General features: G+C 44.1%; 1 protein-coding gene across 3 annotated transcripts in view; it reads left to right on the forward strand.

Moving 5' to 3' along the window:
- The first annotated feature begins 11723 nt into the window (after nucleotides 1-11723).
- Nucleotides 11724-22114, forward strand: part of runx2b (RUNX family transcription factor 2b) — a 42324-nt gene continuing 31933 nt past the window's right edge. For all 3 annotated transcript variants that reach the window (XM_075458957.1, XM_075458959.1, XM_075458960.1), the window contains exons 1-2: nucleotides 11724-12148; nucleotides 12362-12485. In XM_075458957.1, the coding sequence (XP_075315072.1) occupies nucleotides 12428-12485 (58 nt within the window). In that variant the 5' untranslated portion in view covers nucleotides 11724-12148; nucleotides 12362-12427. The remainder of the gene's footprint in view (nucleotides 12149-12361; nucleotides 12486-22114) is intronic.

The raw sequence follows: 22114 nt of genomic DNA on the forward strand, positions 1-22114 counted from the left end.
CCTCGTGTGTTCTGCTGAGTGTACTTCCGTTTTTGTTTCACACCAGGTCTTCGTTATTGCCTCACCTGCATCTTGTTTGTCGTTATCTCCTCCAGCGTACATAGTTCTGGGTGTTCTTTGTTCAGTGCCAGATCCTTATTATCTACGTTTTGTGCTGTGTAATTTATTTCTCGTGCCAAGTTGAGTTATTTTTCTGAACACATTTTACTCCAGTGTTTTGGGGATTTCTGCCTCAGCAACTACTTTAGTTTGGTTATTAATTAGGTGCGTTTATTTCCCCACTGCTGCCTGTCCTCTGAGGCTGTGTTTGGGTCCTCGGAGCTCTCGCACTAATACATTTCAGCTCTTTAAAAATGTTCTTATATGAGTCATTTCTGGCAAGTTTCTTGCACTAGATTGCATAACAATCTGTACCTCATAAAACGAACCGGAAGGACACATCTACTATAACGTGTTGATTTATACAGCTGAACACAACTAGCCAAGTTTTCAGTGAACATGTAAATACAGCAGATGTAGCTAACACATATTCATATATCTAAAATTTCTAGTTCTACAGTGTTTCTGAAAAGGTATGTGGGGATCAACTTTATATGATCTTAGCTGAATTACTGCACTACCTCGGTTCAGTAACAATGAATAAATAGTTATTCAGGGCACAATTTACGGTTGCTTTCAATGCTTTTAAATCAAAAAGTCTAGTTTAGTGTAGTGGTTAAGTGTCACTACATTTCAAAGTGGAAAAGCAGAACTCCGGGATATTGATTCATTCCCCTCATGCTGTAATTTTAGCAGTGCTTTCTGGAAATATCTATTCCTGTGGCTGGTTATCCAAAGGACAACACAAAAAGACACGTTAGAACATTTCGTCGGATTTCATGACACGGAGAAAAATACAACGAGACAAATATTGTTTTTAGGTTTATGACATTTGACAGTAAATGTGATATATGAAGTGTAATGTGTAAGTTAGAAAACTTCTTCAGTTCTCGAATGCGGCGAGGAATCTTCCAGAGGAAACGAATTTAAGGATGAAGTGTTCCCTCAATCTATTTTGAGTGAAAGTTGGTTCATTTAATATACTGGAAAATCACATTTTCTATGCTGGTTTGCAGCATAAAAGGCAAAGAGCGGAAGATTTAGAATTCCAAATAAAGACGGAGACAGATTTTTCTTTTTAATGTCTCGTTTTTGTTATTTCAGTCAGATCAAATGGCTCCTCGTTGCTTGAGCAGTATTCAATAAACAGAACAGCAAATATGTACTTTTGCCAGGAAGGAATGTGTCCGAATTCTTTTTTATGTGTCTTTCGATCAGTTTCATGTGCTTTAAAAAAAAAAAAAAATCTCCTCCAGTGAGGAAGAGCTTATGGCTTATTATGTAGCAATGATGTGTGTGCAGACATAAAAATGTTGCTTCCCCGCCCCGAGTCTTTAGGGAGGACACCAAGGGGAAAAACCGTAAATCTTTCATAAGCAAGACTTTCAGCAATTTAGTCACCCTTTGAAATTTGCCTTGATGAGCAGTAATTGCCGTCCAGGCCCCTCCATCTTCTGCACTTTCATGTCCCCTCAGTGGGTCTTGAATCATGGCATCCCGTGGTCTGCTAAACGACCCTCTGGGTGTCTGATCTCTCAGAGAAGACCACCAAAACTGCGAGACTTTGGCACCCCAGAAGGTCGACTGCCGTGCCCATTAAATCATGTCACCCTAATTCCCATCTCAATGTAGCCTCGTTTTCCTGAACAAGATAAATATTTGACTAATGCATCGTGTAGGTGCAGCACAGGGCTCAGGCAGAAAGAAAAAAAATACTATCCAAACATGAGTGAAAGGGGAGCGTTCAAGATTTGCTGATGCAGTGTTTGCACATCACTGATAAGACAGGATCTTGATTTTGTTAGTGACAGAACTCCAGTTACACAGCCTGACTATGTATTTCGATGATACAAATTTAAAAAAATAACATCCGGGAACTATAGCTAGTGATTCTTGAAATATACTGGAGCTGGATCTGATAATGAAATTAAAAAAATATTTGCAGACTAAATGTCCTTGATTTTAAAAGAAACTTCGTCTACATTCGGAGCTTTTCCTTCAATTACAAACTCTTTCAAAAATATCAGCTATAATGTGGAAAAAATAAACACAGATAATCTGTTGAGAGACAATTTTGAAATGTTTACGGTATCTCAGTTACATAATGCCTTTTGGGTTGCAGTCCAATTGGAGAGACACTGCTGGCTTTCATTAGCAGCAGGCATTTTTCTCCATCACACTGAGCGATGCTGCCAGCAGTCTGTGCTTCTGAAAACACTGCAGGGCCCTGCCAACAAGCCCCTACCCCTCCTCACCCCCACAGCTCCAGGCGCAGCCAGACTGGGGCCAGATTGCTGAAAGGCAGCACAGGCAGTGTGGCGCTTTTCCAAGACTGGCCACTTTGGAAATCGCCACACGCAAGTGCCGGCCTCCCTGTCGGTGGCGTGATGGGGTCACTTCTGGGGCCCGGGGTGGGTAAACACATATGACCCAAGACAAACTTTCACAATTCCGCCAGGTGTGCAAACAGAAGGCCACAAAAATACCCGGAAAAGTCTGACCTTGCAAAAACAATATAACTGCCTCTGATGAACTCCTACAGATGCAGAGGCAGAGAGGCCGAGCAAGCCAGGGTGGAGCTGCCGTCAGCGGAGAGGGCTCGTCAGCATTGTCTCGTATTCGAGAATGGGGGAAATTGATTGGTTTGGACGAAAGACTTACCTGTCCTGATTGGCCACCAATGTGGAACTGATCCAGCCCACCCTGCCAGAGGAGGAAAAACCAAAGCTTCATAGAGAAATAAAATGAGAAACAGAAAGATATCTTTTTCTCTGAGCAATAAAGCATCAGCGATCCAACCCACCTCGTCCTGAACCATTGTCTCCTGGGCCGGTGAGTCCCGAAGCTGACCTCTGTGGGGAGTCTTCCAGGCACCACAAGTTGGTTTTGTGTTCGTATGAACTCTACTTGTTTGAGCAACTAGGCCTATGGCACCAAGTCTGAAGGACACAGCAAAACAAGGATTAAACTACAACCAGATGCAGCACTGTCCTCCCAGATCATCTGTTATGCTTTGTGTCAGATCCCCGTCAGATAGCCACGCTGTCAGGGGAAGGGAAGGGCTGTTTTTCAGTGAGGGACAAACAAAGTGCTGCACTGTGTTCACAAATATGTTTTAATTACGGCTGCCAGCTAATGCCATGTCAAATACTGAACACCTGGCTCCGTAATCCTGAATATGTTTTCTTTTGCCCCCCCTTCCCCCCTTCCCCATTTGTGATTTCAGAATTATTCATTAATGCCCTTTGTAACGAGAGCCAGATATATATTTATTTTAAACTGCAGTAAATTTCTGTCATAACAAACATGCTGTTTGAGCCAACCGGCATAATGATATCATTGTCAGAACTTACCTCTGCTCACCCCGACTGCTAGACAGTGAGTGAGCACATAGCAGCCTGCTGGTTATACTATTAGCAATACAGATGAGAGATGTCTGCATGTCTGTAAAGTCAACCTGTAATTATCGTGGCTGTATATCCCCAGGCAAGAGACCGAGTCAGATTTATAGATTTATTCTGTCTTCAAATTAGCATCGTGCCTCGGATTCCAGCATTTCATCTCGCAGGCTGCAGGAATGTTTTGAGAGTTAAAAAAAGCGGGTCATTGTGATTCACAGCTACACATCCCCAAACCACCATCTGCAAAATAGTGTTGGAGAGGCAACAATATGCGTCTGTGCTCTTCAAAGCACACATATTAGAAGCCTCATTTGACTGCAGATGTGCCACTTTCATATTTTTGGAGCTTTTTTAAGGCCTGTCTGGATAAAATTGGTGGAAAAGTATGTAACTTTGTACATTGTTTGGAAGTGAGACTGTACTCCTGTTACAGCGTCCTCAGTTGAAAGAGCTGTCTAACAACTTTGTTTGGGTATAGCCCTCATGAAACAGAATATGAAATATAAAACCCCAATATAAGACATGACGTTTTACATTTGTATTGTTCTCACAAGGTGCAGAAATCCACTAACAAAAAGCATCAACCTCCCGCAGATGTTCTGTATATTCTGCTGTGTGTTTTACTGATTCTTACCCTTAATTGGCTTCGTTTTAACAGAACAGTGTTATTTGACATTTGCGCTGACCATATGAGTAGATTAGATTCAAATAAATCCAAACAGTTACAAATGAGGAAAAAACTACTGGTTGTAGTTTTACTGCTTCCTGGTTCTTTGCGATAGAACTGTAGCATTTTAGGAAACTTCATCATAGGAGAATCAACGCGGCACAATGCAGCAGTATTGTTCTGAAGCTAAATAGTTACATGTGATTGAATCTGTAATCGAGTATTTTCATTACACACATTTTACTTATAGTTTGCAGACATTTTGTCACAGAAATCTGTCTTAAACAGGGATTTCGAGTGTCTTGCTCTCTCATATAATCACTCCCAGCAAGCACCATCAGCCTCAAATGTATGCATTTTCCCCAACGTCACATATTAAAACTCCAAAATGCATCGTGTTTGTGATTGGCGTTCTCTGTTTGAAGTTGAAGTGGGTACATTCCTTAGCTGGCTTGTCCTGGATTGATCTCTGCTGACTCAAGAGTAAAGACTGCGTACCTGCCAAGCATCTAATACACAACGGCCCGGGGTTACCTCTCTGTGCATGTACGGTCGTCTCTGTGTGGAGAACAATGTTTACAGTCGAGCCCGGACGCTCATTTGTCCTGTGTTTTCTGCAGACTTTACTGCTGTCAGCGCGGGGGGGTGCAGGTGATAAATATCAACTCAGGAACACTGAACAGCTCTACAGTTTTAATGGTTATAAAACAACGACGCTACATTCACAAGCCTAAACACTGTCAATTTAACTTTGTATTCAGTATAAACCAGGGTTGAATTGAGAGGCTCCCATCTGATATGAATTTGATACTCAGGCAGCAATAAGATATAAAGACATAAACCATGAGACACTTGTGTGTGTGTGTTCTTTTTAAAAGTGATTATAGTAAGACAATGCAGCCAGTGAACTCTGGGAGCAGGCCGATGCTCCAGGCTGTATTATTATGACTGGTTCGACTCAGCGTCCTTCTCATACATCTTTCTAAAATTATACACCACAACGAAGAGAAAAAAAGAGAAAAAAACCCGACACTTCTAAACAACATCAGAAATTCAGATTTAGACTCCCTCCTTTTCTCTTTTTTTTCTTTCTATATCTTGTTATTGTGTTACACAGGGACTGAAAGACCAGTCAGAGCATTATGAAATCATGAGAGGAGGGCAATTATCCATCACAAAAGCCCCACAGAAGAAAGGGAAGGGAAAAAAATAAAATAAATAACCCACCGACTGAAAGAAGACAACAGAGCCTTTTGTTTGCCCCATTGTCAGTGACACAGTGCCGAACTCCTCCTCATATAATGGCTTGTTTCTGCAGTGAGCTGTCTGCCTTCATCAAGCATACTTTGTTCTCCTCGGCGTGTAAAACTGGGAGTCTGAGACGCGTAATGGGGCAGCTCATCTGTAAGCTCATTCAGGTTGTGATTGGCTGCCGTGACCCCTTAGGTTTGAGTCATGGCGCGGCGCAGCTTCGTTTATTACTGACACACAGTCATTTCTGTTATTGACATTTTGCCTGGAGTGACGGCATCGTGTCACCGGGGGCGTCATGTGACTCTCGGGCCTTGTAGTGGAGTTGTGTCGCCTGTTCTGTGTCATTACAGTGCTGACTTAGCAGTTCAGCAGCTTGAACCCTGTTGACCCCGGCCTGACATTTATTATTATATTGTAAAAAAAAATCTCTCAGCTGTTGACAACTGACCACACAATGACAGGGTTCCCAGCGGCCGCAGCCATACTCTGCACCAGCCCCACTGAGCCTGAGCAGAGATGCAGGAGCAGCGCAGCCGAGCTGGACCTGTCCTCACCTTAAAGGCAAGCATGGCGTCTGAAAGCCAGACAGCAGGACCAGCGGCCGACTGGTGTGCCAAAGCACAGGAGATATATACAAGTCCGGCTCCGTCTACTTAGCGCATACATTAGACCAAGTTGTCAGTGGACGTTGAGAAATCTTTGCCCGCGTCTCTGCGGGCCTCGCTGTTTGGGCACTGTTTATCCTGGACCGGGCCCTTGATTAAAATGAGGAATGGGAAGGGGGAAAATTAAAAAAAAAAAAGAGAGAGAGAGAGAGAGAAGGAGAAGAAATGGCACAGTCTGCCAGTGGTCAGCCACAGCTTTCTCATCGCAGCCTCCACCGATGGTCTGACTCCCCTCCTCTTTTTTTTTTATGTAATCACAACTCCGAGAGCTATTTTTAATGTGTGTTTAGGTTGTGCGCGCGCCATTCGATATTAAACATTTCCCCTTATTACTTTATTTTCCCTCAAAACTGTGACTCCAAAAACAGCTGTCCAGACACCACAAGAAAGGGCCCGAAGTCACTGGAAGATTTAGATACCACTGCTGGACCCCTGAAGGAAAATATCTACTTTTCATTAAGGTATACCATACCGTACCTCACCAAACTATTCACACAGAACGTCAACATCCTCCTGGCGACAAGGCGTCGTGGATTGAGTGGATCGAGTTTCGGCTCCTCCGTGGGGTTTTGGACCATGCTGCAGTGAACCTCTCCATGCTTCATCCATGCGCCTCAGAGGCCGCCCTGAGGAGACATTTACGTTCACAGCGGGGGCAGAGCGGCCAACAGAAGCTGATTGCAAAGTGGTGTTTGTTTCCAATGAAAGCACGTTAATTCGGGCTCGGCCGCAGTGTAAACTACCTTGGCGTTTTACAGATGTCGCCTGTTGAAGTGAATCACTGTACCTGCCTGTTTGCCCGACCCCGGGCCCCCTCTGATGCCCCCGCCAAAGTGAGTACACAACACAGTCAGAAAAAAAAAAGGTCTATTAATAAGCCCTTTCCTTTTCTAATACTGCAATACCTCCATGTGTGTAATGTCTGCTCAGGGCTAATTATGTCACGTCATTTTTAGCCTTCACGGGGAGACGAATGCAGACAGCTCCGCGGCCTCAGACTGGGTTTAATTTTAACTCATCTTAGGTATCATTATCCTCTAATATTTTTCCAGAAATACTCGGCTGTGAGAAATAATTTGCAATGAAAACAGCCGCCTGCAAAGGGCCTCCACTGTGACAAAGCGAGGAAAGGATCGAGCTGCTCTGCATCACGCACACGCAATTTTACGCACGTCCCAGCACATGATACCTCTATTATGTTTCTGTGAGAGCTTGTGATAACAACGCGAGTCCATTTCAAGGTGTGTGCGTGTGGTCCTGGGTGGTAGGGGAGAGAAAGTGTCTGGCAGGGTGGGCCATCAACCACAGTCCTCAGGGCAGACCTTGGCCAGAGCTCAGAGTACGGCCAGGCTCTTCAGCTTCAGCAAGTGTAAGTATGCGGCCACCAGTGGAGAACCAGTAATGAATGCAATATTATATTCCACATCATATTTCAGCCCTCAACATTATTACCACTCACATAAAAACGTTTTTTTTTTCTTCTTTTACAGCAAGAAGTACATATATAACAAATTTGTCTCTACAGCAAAATGAAGCCTTCAAACTGGTGGCAGGTATTTTATTTTTTCTTCCTCATGAGAGGCTGTAAAATAATCCCTCATCTGCTTATGTACATGGGCCTTTATGATTGGACATGTTCAAACCATCAACTGTGTTTTCCATCGTCAGCACACTGTTTCAAATGAACACGTTTGGCCTGTTGAATGTCGCGAGAACCTGACCCCTTTACAAAAGCCAAAATCCGAACCTTTTTCACTGTTTTCCAGATTCGATAGCCCGTGGAAGCAGTCGAATTGAATCTCACATACTTGCCTGCGGACACGAGAAGCAATTTGAGTCATGGTTTTTCGAGACCGGATGGAGTCTGCTGTGGTTTTCTTAAGGTAGCTGAACCACTGACCTGACCGACAATTGTGCAAGATAAAACAACATTCGGCGGGCTTTATCTAAACTTTGTTACTGTATCATAGGGAGGGGGGGGGCAGCTCTTCGCAGCTCCTAAAGAATCCATGCAGTGATATCTGAGACTATACAACATCATCACAGTTCACCATCAAGGTTGTTTATCACATGCCGTGCCACCCAAGAAGCTATGTTTCCTGCCATGTGAGAGGGGGGAGGAGGGAGGTTGACATTTCTGCTTAATTTTCATTCTATGTTTTAAACTCAATCATGATGTGCCAATTACATCCCCATCAAACTGCGTGTAATTTATTGTGGCTCAGCGGAACTCGCAGCAGGGCTGGACTTTGTCCTGGAGTTGAATGCCTCTGACAGAAAAGCATCCGTTTGCAGTAACCTTGAAAATGTTTAGACGTGACCTTAAATATTATTCTTGAAAAACTTCAATATCAAGTACAAAACTTATCCCTAAAAACAAAAAACACCTCTGATATAGTCAGACCCCAAGAAGTCGAACAGTTTATCACGGACCCTGTGAAAATAGTTTTTTATATTTAGACTGAAGGTGAACGGCACGGCTGACATGATCGATTAAAACTCTAAATGGAAACAGGTACCGTGTGTGTTATGCGATATTCGGTGTGTTTGCAGGGTCTGAATAGCCCTTCCCAAAGGATTCTGTAGCACTGCAGCTCAAGAGGCTTGTTCTTGTTTTAGACAGCAAATATTTACAAAGCAGTGAGCCAAGGAAAATGTTTCACAGCACAAAAATAAGGAAGGTGGTAAAGACTTGTGGATGTGCTGTTGTGCCGTAGAATTTCATCCGTTTTTTTCTAAACCTATAATAAGGTTAGTTGCAGTACAAATAAGGGTTCAGACTCTGTTGGTGTAATGAGACTGCGTCTCTTTTTTTCTTACTAATATCTTTTCATTGCCTGAGTTTAAAAGTACAATTTAGAACCAGTTTGACTCCATTTGCATTTAATGTTGCATCACTGATACCATGACGTCATTTTTCAAAGATTTCCCATCAACCTACGCTCACTCCAGGATATGAAAAAGTAGAATTTTTACAATAAAAGCTCAAATATTGTGTTACTACACTTCCTGCAGTCAGAAAAATCACTGCAAGCCAACGTTTTGATTTTCATTGGACTGTCACAAATCTGATATTGTGCACCTTCAACACTTAGGGTGGAATTTAACGGTGGAGTGTCGTGCTACAAAACTAAAAAGCTAAAAAAGCTCCATTCCAACCCAAAATGACTTAAAAACCTTTTAACTTAGTCTTGGTTGGTTAGATATAGAAAAAACAAGCTTTCTAACCCTACATACACATGGTTATGGCTTGGCCTCACATCACATGAAAGCTGCGGCAGGCAAAACAACAAGCAAAGTAAAAGGATTTACAGTCTCTGCACCTTTGTTGTGACGCTGCTAAGTTTTGGACACATTATCAAAGTTGACTGATATGTGTAGACCCAACGCCGGTTCATCCCTTGAAGGAGATAGCTTTTTTTTTTATGCACCAAAGACTCAATATTCGACTCAACTAAGTTGTCTACACGCCCAGCCGAGTTCAGCCTGGCTGTTTGCAGTGTGCTGAAGGATGTTCGACACCAGATTGCTTACTGGAAATATCCCTCCTCTTCAACTTGCCAGTAACGGAATTCTTCGTGTGGAACAGTCGCAAACACAGCTCGCGACAAACTTTTTCAAAAAAACGTTGGTCCTAAATTGGACAGCTTTACAGTTCAGTACATTTTGTAAATGTACTGCATGTTATGCCTTATGCTTGTTCTTTGTTTTTCCCAATTTATTCATCCGTGTACTGATTCTCCTCTTTGTTATTTCCTGGAACAGGAAGTGCGGCGCATGCCCAGAGCACCTCAGCCAGTTGGAGTCTAATTGAGCGTCTACATGCAGGAGTAATTCGACCCCTCACTGCATTATCTGGGTGACTTAGAGAGCTTCCATTTCGTATGAGTTCAGTAAGATAAACATGTATTTCACAGTCCAGTTTTCATCTGACTAACATTATTTTAATATTATTTTTATTTTGGTGTAAATGCTCATCCTTTTGAGTTAGGCGCCTTCATTTCGTAACACTGTAAACCGAAAGGATCACTGAAAACAAAAGTCATAAATCCGTAGATATCGTTTGGCTTTAAGACATGTCTGCAAGTCTGCAACGAGGTGCTCCAAATTCACATTTAGAGGATTCAGAAACAGTTTGAATGATCCACAGAAACACAGTGTGAAAAGTTCTCTCTGGTTCAGCTTTTCGACACTTTACACGAAGAAACGGCTCCCGTTAAACGTGCCTTCAGAATGCTTTTCCAGTCATCAGGACGTTGCTACTAGAAAGACGCTGATTTGTTGTGGATGTTTGACACAATCGGAAGCTGACTCAAAGCTGGATTGAAATTCAAGCTTTATTTAAGCCCGATTGTAGGCACACGAATGAACAAAACAATCAAATCACCGAGACAAAACCGCTGAGAATGATGAGTGTAGTTCTGTCATCGATGAGCAGAAATTAGTCATGCTTTTAAAAAAAGATAATAAAAGAGCAATTTCGAACAAATTATAAGGGAAACCACCGGCCACCGCACCTGAATCATCTCTGATGGCTGGCTGAATATGACGAGAAAACTTGTTTCTAACCATTAAAATCACAGCCTGTAAATCAAAAGCATTGATTGGTTGATGGTAATGACTGATTAGAAGGTAGAGAGTTTCACTTGGCAATAAGACAATCCGAAGAAAGAAGCCTGAGGGACTTTTCTACTCTTTACTGCTTAGTCACTCACATGCCTACTGACAAGATGAGACACTTTTAACACTTTCAGATCTGACTGAGCTCCCAGCATCATTCCACGCGTTCCTCTGCTTCTGAACGAGCACCTCGTCTGCGTTTTTTGATCCCCTGCGATCGCTGATCAAAGACCAACTCTGCTGGGATGCGTGAGGGTGTGTGATTCATGGCTGATTGTCACGACCTGCCTGCCTGCTCGGCTCTATTTTGCAGGGCGTCTGTGTTTGTGGGTGTGTTTTTCGAAGTGTTTTGCGAGACTGTGTGCGAAGGCATCTCTTCTACAGAGGAGACAGGTGGCCCGTGATCTATGGCCTCTTACAGGAATCGCCCCCGTCTGTCGCTTCCACGAGAGCCAATAAAAGCTGGCAGCGCGGGCTTGGATATGCACGTGCACATGCACAAACACAGCTATTAGAGCATGACACAATAACATGACTACTGTCTGTGACACAGCAACGTGCGAGACGGGAAAAAGAGGGTAAATGCAGGCGACTCTTCAAACACACTCCTCTGTAAATAAGCAGTGTCACACCACCTCCGCTTTCCCCCTCACACACATCTAGTTTTCTCTCTTTCCCCATTCTTTCTGCTGCACATGCTTACACAGACAAACACACACAGTCAGACGCACACACCCAGTCTCACACCGCCAGCCAGCCAAAGCCAGCCAGCCATTCGCTCCTCACTCACACCCTCAAATCTTACCAAACTCAGCTCTCCCCGCTCAAAGGCAGACAGGAGCAGCTCGGCAGCCTGTTAAAGGAGTTGAGGGAAGGAGCAGCGGAGTCAGAGAGACATACACAGAGAGGAGGGAGGGGGATGAAAGAGTGAAGGGAGAGCAAGGCAGAGAGAGCGCTGTTCCCCATATGCTGAGGGGGGCATGGGCGGTTGAACAAGCTGCCCCTACTGAAGCCTCCTGACTCATGGGAGCATCAGACTCCCGATCCCCAGAGAGCCTGGAAACGCTGCCGAACCACGCGCAAGGAGAGAAGGAGGGGAGCCAGAAAGGAGAGAGAGAGAGAGAGAGAGAGAGAGAGAGAAAGAAAAACTCAGAGGAGAGGGAAGAAAGCCACAACGGTAGGCTGTCCCACTCAGCTGCTGTGCTGTGATGACGTTAGAGGGCATGTGACCCAGGGTCTCCAGTGACGGCACATGGAGGGCAGGAAAGAGACGAGTTTTAAAGCTGGTGCCTTTTTGGTTGTGTGAGGGCTCTGCTCGCCTCCCAAACAACCACAGAACCACAGACGTGCGGCTCGGGGTTGGTGTTTGAGGGTGACCTGGAGTGTAAATGGTTAATCGTCGCGGGCCAGCACCAGTCACAAGGACGGCGCTAAGCGAGTAAGTACGTTCCAACCACACTCGCCAAGCAAGCAAGTCCGACACCATCTGATCTATCCGCAAAGGCGATATTTGCCTCTGCAATTTTTTTTTTTTTCTATAAAACCCAAACCTGGTTGTTACTTGTGGTCGTCCGAATAGTTGATACGTAAAAGCATGTCTTGTGGATGGCTTTCCATTTTTTCCCTTCATGACACGCTGCGTGCTCTTGGTTTAGGACGTGTCAGGGGTCACGGAAACCACAGTGGAACAAAAGTGGGGCTTGCTGGAACCAGAGGCAGCTATGGCATCTAACAGCCTTTTCAGCACAGTGACACCATGTCAGCAAAACTTCTTCTGGGGTGAGTACCGCTTTGCTGGTTCATGATGGGGTCTGGAGTCGGGTCCTGGGTTTCGGGGTCACGGGGAGGACTGGGGGTGGTCAAGTGCTGAGGTTTGGATAGTTTGTGTAAAGAATGGAAAGATCTTGGATCTGATGGAGGGATTTGGGTCCAGATGAGAGGAGAGGATCATCTGAGGTCGTTGGGGACACTGCTATCAAGATCCAAGCATTTGTGGTGGAAGAGAGACCCAGCTATCATCAAGGCTTTTTATGGTGTGCAAATACAAAGACAACACACACAAAAAAAAAAGAAAAACCGAAAAAAGTAAAAGAGAAAAGAAAAACTGCACTCAGAGATTCCAGTATGTGATGTTTATAAATATTTCTGAGAGAAGGAGATGACATGTTTGTGCAACATGCGCTTAGATTTACAAAGCGATGCCATTGCGGAACCAAAAACAAAAGCGGGGGCAATATTTTTGACAGACGTAAACAGACGCTGCACAAGAGAGTTTACAGTCGGGCATTGAAACAAGATGTGGGGGTCTGCTGGGCTGTGTGTGCTTTTGGTGTCTCTGTGCTTAGAGAAGAAGTATTGATTAGTTTGCCAAGTGAGATCTATAACCGCTTCCTGAAATTGTTCGGTCGCACTGCTGTCGTTAATTAATCAGTGTCGAATCCCGCAGCCGCCAGGGAGCATTTAATCGACTGACACCAATCCAGATTGAGTAAGAAGTTGATCCATGTCGGCTGTCATTCAGTGAATTCATGGCTGGAGTGTGTAATCAATGATTTGAATGAACTTTTATCCTGATTTATCGGCTCTCCGCAAATAATTAAAAACACAAGAGTTGCACTTTCTTTACTCAAATATATTTTGTTCCCCATATTTAATTGTTTTTTTTTTCTTTTCCCAGTTCTATAACCAGGAGCTTCGTTCTGTACTCAATAGGACCAAAATAAATCTTAAGAGCTGTAGCTGGGATTTTTCAACTACCTGCGAAGGCCAGCTTGTGTTGTCATGTTTGCGGCCTCTGTTTTTGGGGTTTGCTGCGTCCTACTGCGACAGCCTCTAAACACCAAAGCTGCAAAATAAGTGACGCTTTTAGCTTCGTCGGGTGGATTTGCAAACTCAAAACATTTCTTCCCAATGCGACGCGAGACGCAGACGGGCTCGGTTTGAGCCAAATCCCGCATTGCTTCCACCACCACCTCCCCTCTGCCTCCTGCTCCGCTCTTCCTGTCCAAATCAAACGCTCAAAAGATGTTTTTGAGAAGCGGCTCCGCGGACAGACGCAGCTGCTCCGCACAGAAGCAGGGTGGCTCCTAATGCACTCTGAGAGCCGGCACGGAGCGAGCGTCCTCTTAACAGTCACTGCCACTTATTACCGCTTTAACCCCCCCGACCTTTCAGTGTGTCTCAGGGGTTTGGGGTTAAAGGGGGGTCGAGAGGAGAGGAGAGGAGCAGAACAGCAGGAAATTGAAAGCATACAGGCAGCGAGGCAGAGGAGCAGACGTGTGCAGATGTTCAGGTAGAGAGACTCGAAGGGGAGATAATCACTGATCAGTCCTCTCGCCGTGTTGCTGATTGATACTGTGCTGCGCCTCATTGACATTGCCCCTGTTTATGAACATCTGGGCTGTAAATCTGTCAGTGCAACCACAAAAAGTCCCCTTGACGGAGCAGTGTGATTTTTCAAGACCACCGGCTCTTTCTGCTGTATTTATAAATCTGAATAAATAAATGTACAGTAGTGCGCTGTGCTGTGTCAGGACTGGCTAAACAAAATCGAATTGGCATCTTGAATATTTTTGGTCAGACAGAAAGCATCTGAGTTCGAGTTCATCAAACCTCATCGATAAATGTGCTTCTGTCAACGCTGAGCGTAACGTTTAAGAATGAACTGAATCAGCTTTCTGCACAAACCTGATAAAACTGAGCTCAAGTTTGACCCTTTCTTTTAATAATCTTACATGTTTTCTTTCTATTCTTCTGCTCCCATGCTTCGTCTGATTTCCTTCGTCTGACATCAGCCTGTTTAGTGCCGGCCTCATTGCTCCATTCGCTCAGTATATCTGTGTTCATTAAGGACATTTTTAATTTAGGACTGAGCAAACAGTCCCAGCAATAAATTGAGCTGACTTGAGGGAGCGGGCAAATATTCCAAATTGAGAAAAAAGGGGGCTCATTAAAACATATCTTGGCATTTACATCAGGCAATTTTCATTAAATTGCTTTCAATCCATCTTTTTTTTTTTCTTCCTTTCTTTTTTTATAACTCCTCATGCTGGCGGATCAGATGGAGAGGGCAGAGTAATCTCCACCATGTGTGGCACCCACTCAACCACCATGCCTCTCTGGGGAACATTTAAGTGCCTATTTTCTCTATTACAAACTTAATTACATGTAGACAATTAAGTCATGGGAGCAATTATTGTTCAGTAAAGTGGCGCGCTCGCAGTGGAGAAAAGAAAAAGTGCCTCGTGCAGACATGCCCCGAATCAACACGGTGAAACGCGAAGCGGGACGACGTGGGTAAATATCCGAAGACTCCAGGCGGAAAACTTTCCCCAAAGAAAATCTCAGATAATTTGCAGGGAAACCGTATATGCATCTGAGAAAGGCAGCTTCTGTTGCATAAGTGTTGCCTTAGATCTAACCACAGGCCTGCTTCTTGGAGACATCTTAAAAGTGAACCAGACATCCTCCCTCCTCTCCCTCCCTCCGGACCGGGGAGAGACATGAAGCCCACTCATCAATAGGTAATTTGAAAATGCCAGGAGGGGTTGGGGTGGGGGGGGCGCGAAAGTCAGAGCGCTTCACTGGCTGCTACTGTGCAGCGACGACTCTTCCCTCGACTCCGGGCTCAAAGCAACTCCATTTAGCACGGCTTAATTGTACCTCAGAGGCAAACATGTTATTTAATCCCCAGCAGGGTCACACTGACGGAGTAAAATTGTGCTGTTTGTGTTTGCGAGCTGCGCCAGCTATTAGCACTTATTAGTGCCGGTGGCTCGCATCAGTCTTCATGATTCCTGAGAGCAATCAGAGAGGTGCAGAGCGCTTTTAATCAAAGATAGATTAATTGGTCTGTAATTTCACCGAAGTGAACGGTGGGCAGGTTGTGGCTAAAAATAGACTGCAAGCACTTATTAAGGTCTGAAAGAGAGTGTCCCTGGAACACTATAACCTGTGATGTTTACTGTTTTTTTGGAGAGCTTTTATGTCATTTCCAGCGTTTCGAAAGGGTAATGAATGTTGCTCAGGACAACGAACACAAACAGCTTTATTTCAGTCTGCGAATGAAGTACCTGTTGAATATAAATCATCTCTGTTATGTGTTGTACTTGAGAAAAACCGCTCCCATGTCTAATTTGAAGTAAGCTCCGGCACTTTGCTGTCCCATCCAGTTCTAAACTAGTGCTTGATGTGCAATATATGCCTCTCATCTGTCGAAAAAAAAAAAGCAGTGGAAAGTTGGTGAAACAAGCAAGATTACACTAATCCCTGTAATGGGGAGACTGCAACAACAAATGGAGGATTTAGTGCAAGTACTCACAAGGAAGTGTGTGCTATCCCTCGTTTTATCCCCATATCCAGTAGCTGTGAGACTAATTACAATATTATCGTAAGCTGACCTGCCAGTTTGCTGTTCTTTCAGTTCGGTTCTGCCTTCCTGAAGTATTGATAAAAGACTAAAAAAAAATCCTATTTGTTAAACAGTCTGAGTGCTTACATCTTTCCTTTTCGTGTCGGATTCGGTTTCCTCATAAATCAGCGTAAAACGTTTAAGATCTTTGCCATTTTTAACTCGGTATAAAAGCCAAATTGTTGTATGTTTTTGGGAAGCTTTTCAAACGCATGCCATGCGTAACTATAATTTTTGAATGCACCATAATTACCGGGTTGGTTAATGCTATCGTGTGAACCAGAGAAGCTTTTAATGCGGCGCTTTGCTATTTTCACACTTAACAAGATCCTGCAGCCCCTCCATCCATTCCAATGGCATCATGCTGGGCGAATTACTCCTATCCGATATAAGCCCTCAGAGAGGAAGTAACTACCTAACACTTTAAAAATTGGTCTATCTTGGAACTAGTTCATCCTAATGAAACAAAACACCGGTGTTATGACCGAGATCATGCTGCTCTTTCTGTGTGGTGTCCCTCCTTCTCTGTTTATTCTTGCTTTATTTGATTTATTTTACTCAGAAGATGGTTTAAAGCAGAGCTGATACAGCAATCTCAAACCACAGGAGAGCCGAACATCATTGTTTCCCTTCGCCTTCCTTCGAAACGGCTTCCATGCTCGCCCTGCTTCGACCTTGAGGAAATATGGAGTGTTTGGGTTCAGCTTGCAACGACGTGAGTGAGAGCGCGGCCACAGCACCTACACAAGGCCTTACCTGTTCTTCCCCACACCAGAGAAAAGGGCGAGTTTTTTGCGCCTTGTTAGTTTAATCTGAAAGGAATGCGGTGTCCCCTCTGACTCTGGCCACGAAGACTCCCAAATATATAAACCAACTCTCCAGCTAATCGTGACAAGAGCAGAGCTGGTTTGGACTTATGTTTTCAAGCGAAAATCTGATTATCTGCAGGACGGAACACAAATCGGCTTGAGCGTAAACACAGAGTCGTGAGATTTCGCTCGGTTTCTGAGGAGAAGCATGACGAGTCAGAGCGAGCTGCGTGCGATCAATAGCTTGGCAACACATCAGTGGAGCGATCGGGAGGAGAAGTAAACCTTTGTTGCAACATGTCTACGGGTGTTGATGCTTACTTTCTTCGTACAAAAAAATTTGTCACACAGATTTGAAAAACACTCTTGTGGGGAAATTTGGTATTTTTAAAGGGGGGTTTGGGCATGTGGCATTCAGCAAAGTTTCTAGTAAACTCTGCAAGAATAGCCCGGTTCAGACTGTATTTGCGCACTATACTGAGTGTGTTTGCGTTAAAGGTGTGTAGACAGCAAGATCTATCCGTTTGATTAATGCTCTCACTCAAACTGGCACCTGGAACCAATCCCCCCCCCCCCCCCTTCCTGCCGCCCCCATGTGCACTATATGTTTATGTGTGTGCATTCCATACACTATGGCTTCGGAAGGACCGAGGGTGGGTGTTGAGCAGGAGGCGCAGATGGGACCGGGGGACTCCGAGCGGAAGAGAAGAAAGGTGTGTGCAAGTGAGAGAACAATGGCTGGACGTGCAGTAGAGGGTATGGGGTGTCATTAATAGCACAAAGGCCCCATCTCCTAATTTGCTCAAATTACCTGCCCACGCAGTGGGGCCCCCTGCCAGCGTTGAGGTGTGAACACAACAGATCAAATACACCTGAAAATCAGAGAGCCCACCCACTCAGCAACGCCCACACAAGCCTTTTATGGTGGCCGGACAACTCTGAAAGTGTGTGTGTGTGTGTGTGTGTGTGTGGAAGGAGGCTGCACGTTTGTTGTTTCATGTTGAGGCAGAAAAGCGGATTTGGGAAAATTTGTGAAAGATGCGTTAAAACGGAGGAAAAAAGATAGAGGTACAAAGAAGAGGACTTATCTGTACTTGTGATGCGTCCAGTAGGCGCAGCATAAAACTGACTCTTTCAAACTACCTCCCATATGGCACTGTGGGGGTGGCCATTTACCGTCATCTTCCCTTTCCTCCTTTCCTCGGCTTCCCTTTAAACTCCCCATCTTCATCCTTCCCCTCCCACCCACGCTTTCAGGAAAGGGGTGATGACAAATGTGATGGGGCAGCGATGCTTTGGTCACCGCAATAATCAGAGTCACCAGCGCTGCACCACCTGTGGCGCACACACACGCCAGCATGGAGGCTTATTCAAATGTGTTCAGAGACACCGAAATGAAATATGCCCCAGGGACACGAGGGGGGCCAGGAGAGTGTGTGTAGGTGTGTTTAGTGGGATGCTAGTCTTTGAACTTTGAATGGTGTGTGTAGCTGATATTGACAAGTCTCTGGGGAGAGGAGGGAAGCTAGAAAAGGGTAGCTCTCATTTGTAAAGTGGCCTCAAGAGAGGGAGGGGGAAGGGGAAAGAAAGGAGGAAAGGGAAAAAAGAAAAAGAGAGAATATTTGAATTTTTGTTCAATCTTTTGCCAACATCGTATTATAGCCAGAATAAAGAAATGTTGAAGGTTCATTCTTGACTATGTGAATTCAAAAGTACATGTTGCACTTTTTTGTTTTTTCTCCTGCCTTTAGTCCACATCAGCAGAAGAAGAAGAAACGGCTCCTGAGCTACATGAAGGGCCTCTTTTTTAGGCCAGGTTTTTCTTCTGTTACTTATCTACACTCCGATGTAACGCCAATCAAAACGACCAAATAGGTCAAATCAAAACAGCTCCTTTTGATTTAACGCAAAGTCCCGTTCAGCCTTTTGGCTTGTTAAATATTAATAACAAGCTTCCAGATGATCTGCAGACTTTTCAACCTTGGGAAGTGAGTTTTAAATCCAAATATAACAACTTCTTTTTCTTTATTTCAGTCAATAACATGACAGAACATGACTTTTATCACTTCCTGGTGGGGTTTAGGCAGTAACATTACTTGATTAGGACGGTTGTGGCTAAAATACGTTCTTTTTACTTTGCCACTGTTAACTCTATAGACACTATTTTGCTAGTTGCAGTAGAAATACGTCAACCCAACATGTTGTGCCGACACTTTGTCACTTGGGTTTAGGCAAAAACATCACTTTCTTAGGATAAGAAATCAAAAGCACTTGGTTGGGGTTGTATAAACATTATGTTAAGGACCTAAATTAATGTTTTTCTACTGCGCCACCGACACGTTAATGGACACCATTTTCACGATTCACATGCAGTTGCTTTCGCAGCCACTAGATGTCCCATATTCGTCATTATCGGTCATTATTTCCCGCCTGAGCAATCGACAGTCGTTTTTTTTGGAAGGAAGAACGTCTCGACAATGTACAGAATGAGTACAATAACGTCTTTATTTTATTAAGGCGTCTAAAGCTTTTCCACTTCACCGTGAAACTAAAAGTACCCACATTTAGTGAAACATAAGATGGATTCTGTGTCCAGAAGCTCTCTGTTGCACCTCATGGCCCTCAGCAGATGGTCGAGTTGAAGAGACTTACTTGTAAAAGAATACTGAATGAATATTGTTTATACTAGAGGAAATATAGTGGTGTTAACCTGCTTCTTATACATGCTAAATTGGAAGTTGATGTAAAGCGGTAGCACTTTCTGTCTTACAACTTTGCTGAAGTCTGCACAACTCTTGCTTGTGGGGGGAGAAAAAAAAGAAGTTTCGAACAATTTCCGCTGGAACAGCAATGTTACAAAAACTGCAAAAAATCCCCCATGTTGGATTTCAGGTTGTTTGAAAGCACTTTCCTGTGACTGGGCCTGATGTCTTTTGAGAACTAAGCTGTTGTTTTTTTGTTGATCCCTGAGCTGTTCCAGTTTACACACATTCAATCCAATCACACTGCTTCGACGCGCAGCTCCCCGCCGATCAAAGTCTATATACGTACGTGCCGCTTGATCCTGGCTGGCGCAGGCTTCCAGTCTGGAGTTGAATCCTGTCACTCACCCAGACAGCTGCTCTCTTACAGTCGTCTGTAGTCGGTTTTGTTGTTGCTGTTAAAAGTTTTCCTTCAACTGTTGCTCTGTTCCTTCTATTCTGCGTCTTTCCCCCAAAAGAAATAGCTCTTTCTCGCTTTTTTCTCCCTCATGGACGGAGGCCAATCACAGGGCCTTTTCCACTTCACTTCTCCTGATGCTGAATGAGCAAAGGAGGAAGCCCATGGGAGCGGGAATATTTTATTATAGTGATATTTTTGAAAGCTCCTCTCCTCCTCCTCTCTCGTGATGGAATTTTAGGATGCTGCAACAATTCTCTGTGTGTGTGTGTATGTGTGCGTCTCTGTGAAGAAAAACAGCTCACACAGAGCAAAGATGATTCAAAGTTACAGCTAAATGACAGGCTAGGAGCGACGCTCTTTTGAATTGCATTGTTTTTCTTTTTATTCCTGCTTGGGAGGAGGATTGGTGAGAAAAAAAAAAGAGAAAAGAAAAAAAAGGGCAGAAAGCGAGCTGTTTGGTCTCGGGAGAATTAGTTTCAGCAGAAACAAAAATAAGCATTCTTTTTTTCTTCTTTTTTTTGCTGACAATCACTTTCTAGTGCAAGGGTGTTTTTTTATTTTTTCTGTGTGAAGTTGAGATCTTTTTTGTTTTCTTATTCATGACTGTCTACCAGGATAGAAAGAGCAGCTTATGTGTATTAACCTCGATTCACTGTAGCTTTAAGATATCTGAGGAAAAACAGGGCAATTAGGGACGTCTGAGTTCTTTAGTTGGAATGACGGGTTCTGTAAAAACATCGAAAATATGTTCATGTTGCTCGAATGCTCTTTCTAAGCGCACAAACTCATTTATCTTTACCTATCCGCTCGTCACTTTCACATGAATTGCACACACCTGCATGCACACGCAGCCCGACAGATACGCACGCCCTTTTCCTGCTGGACCCTGCAGATGCAGCAGAAACAGTAGAGTTGGTCTCTCTGGTAAACAAACAGTGAGAGGCTGCTGGGAGTCTTCACCGGGCCTCCAAATTATAGTCTGGTTAACCAAAGTCTCAGAGCCAGCCCTTTTACTGCTAACACACATATACTGTACGTATACACACCCACGCGCATATGCGCACATGACCTATGCACATTAAAGGCGCTATAGAAGCACACATTAAAAGCACATATGCAATCAGGCTCTGGGAGCTTGTCTGCGCTGCAGTTGGGCTGAGGGGAGAAGGTTTTATAGACATGAGAGAGACTGGGAGGGAAGCACACCCCAAGGGCCCATAATAAATATTACCCAATCATCAGGCTCACAGTGTGAGGCTATTACCGATGAAAAAGAATCCCTTGCAATGTAAACACAGGTTTAATGTTTACAGCTCTTTACCGTGTATATCTGTTTTATTGTTCTAAGGTTTTCTTTGCCGGGAAAAGTCAGTAGTTCCATGTAGTAGTGACCTGAAAGTGATGGTTCAGGGAGCAGTATGATAAGGTTTTGTGGTTGGTAAAATTTCAGACGCTTGCCTGTTTTGCCAGAATAATGTATCATTCAAGTGAGAAGAGGTTGGGTTGTTTAGGGCTTCTTTAATTGTCTGTAAATGAGTTCTGCAACTACTGGGGACAGTTTGCAATCTCTCGAGGATGCACGAACATATCAGAGTGATCTATGATGCCATAAAATCCAGTTAAAATATTTAGGATGATCAGCTCTCGCGAAATGATTCGCCATAAATCTCGTGCTTCCAGAGTGTATTCCGAGAGGACAATTTAATTGTCAGCTCGAGACCACATCCCAACAAGGCCGTTGCCAGGGAGGGATATTTTTTCGTTGTGTGACGCTCAAATTCTCAGCTTCGCCATAACGCAACACCGCAGAATAGATTGTGTTTGAGGGACAGCATTTCACAATGTAATTGATGTTCCTCGTGGGACCCAGCAGTCGATGAGTCTCCGTTCGGGACTTGAATTTGGCACCGTTAAGCTGGCGTCATCCGGGTCTCAACGAGAGTAGAGACAGAGCAGACATGAAATGTCTATATGTATACTGAATGTGGAGAAATTTGGGAAATCTGGGAAATTTCTCTTCGACTTTG

Source organism: Odontesthes bonariensis, chromosome 24, assembly GCF_027942865.1.
Source record: "Odontesthes bonariensis isolate fOdoBon6 chromosome 24, fOdoBon6.hap1, whole genome shotgun sequence".
Lineage (NCBI taxonomy): Eukaryota > Metazoa > Chordata > Actinopteri > Atheriniformes > Atherinopsidae > Odontesthes > Odontesthes bonariensis.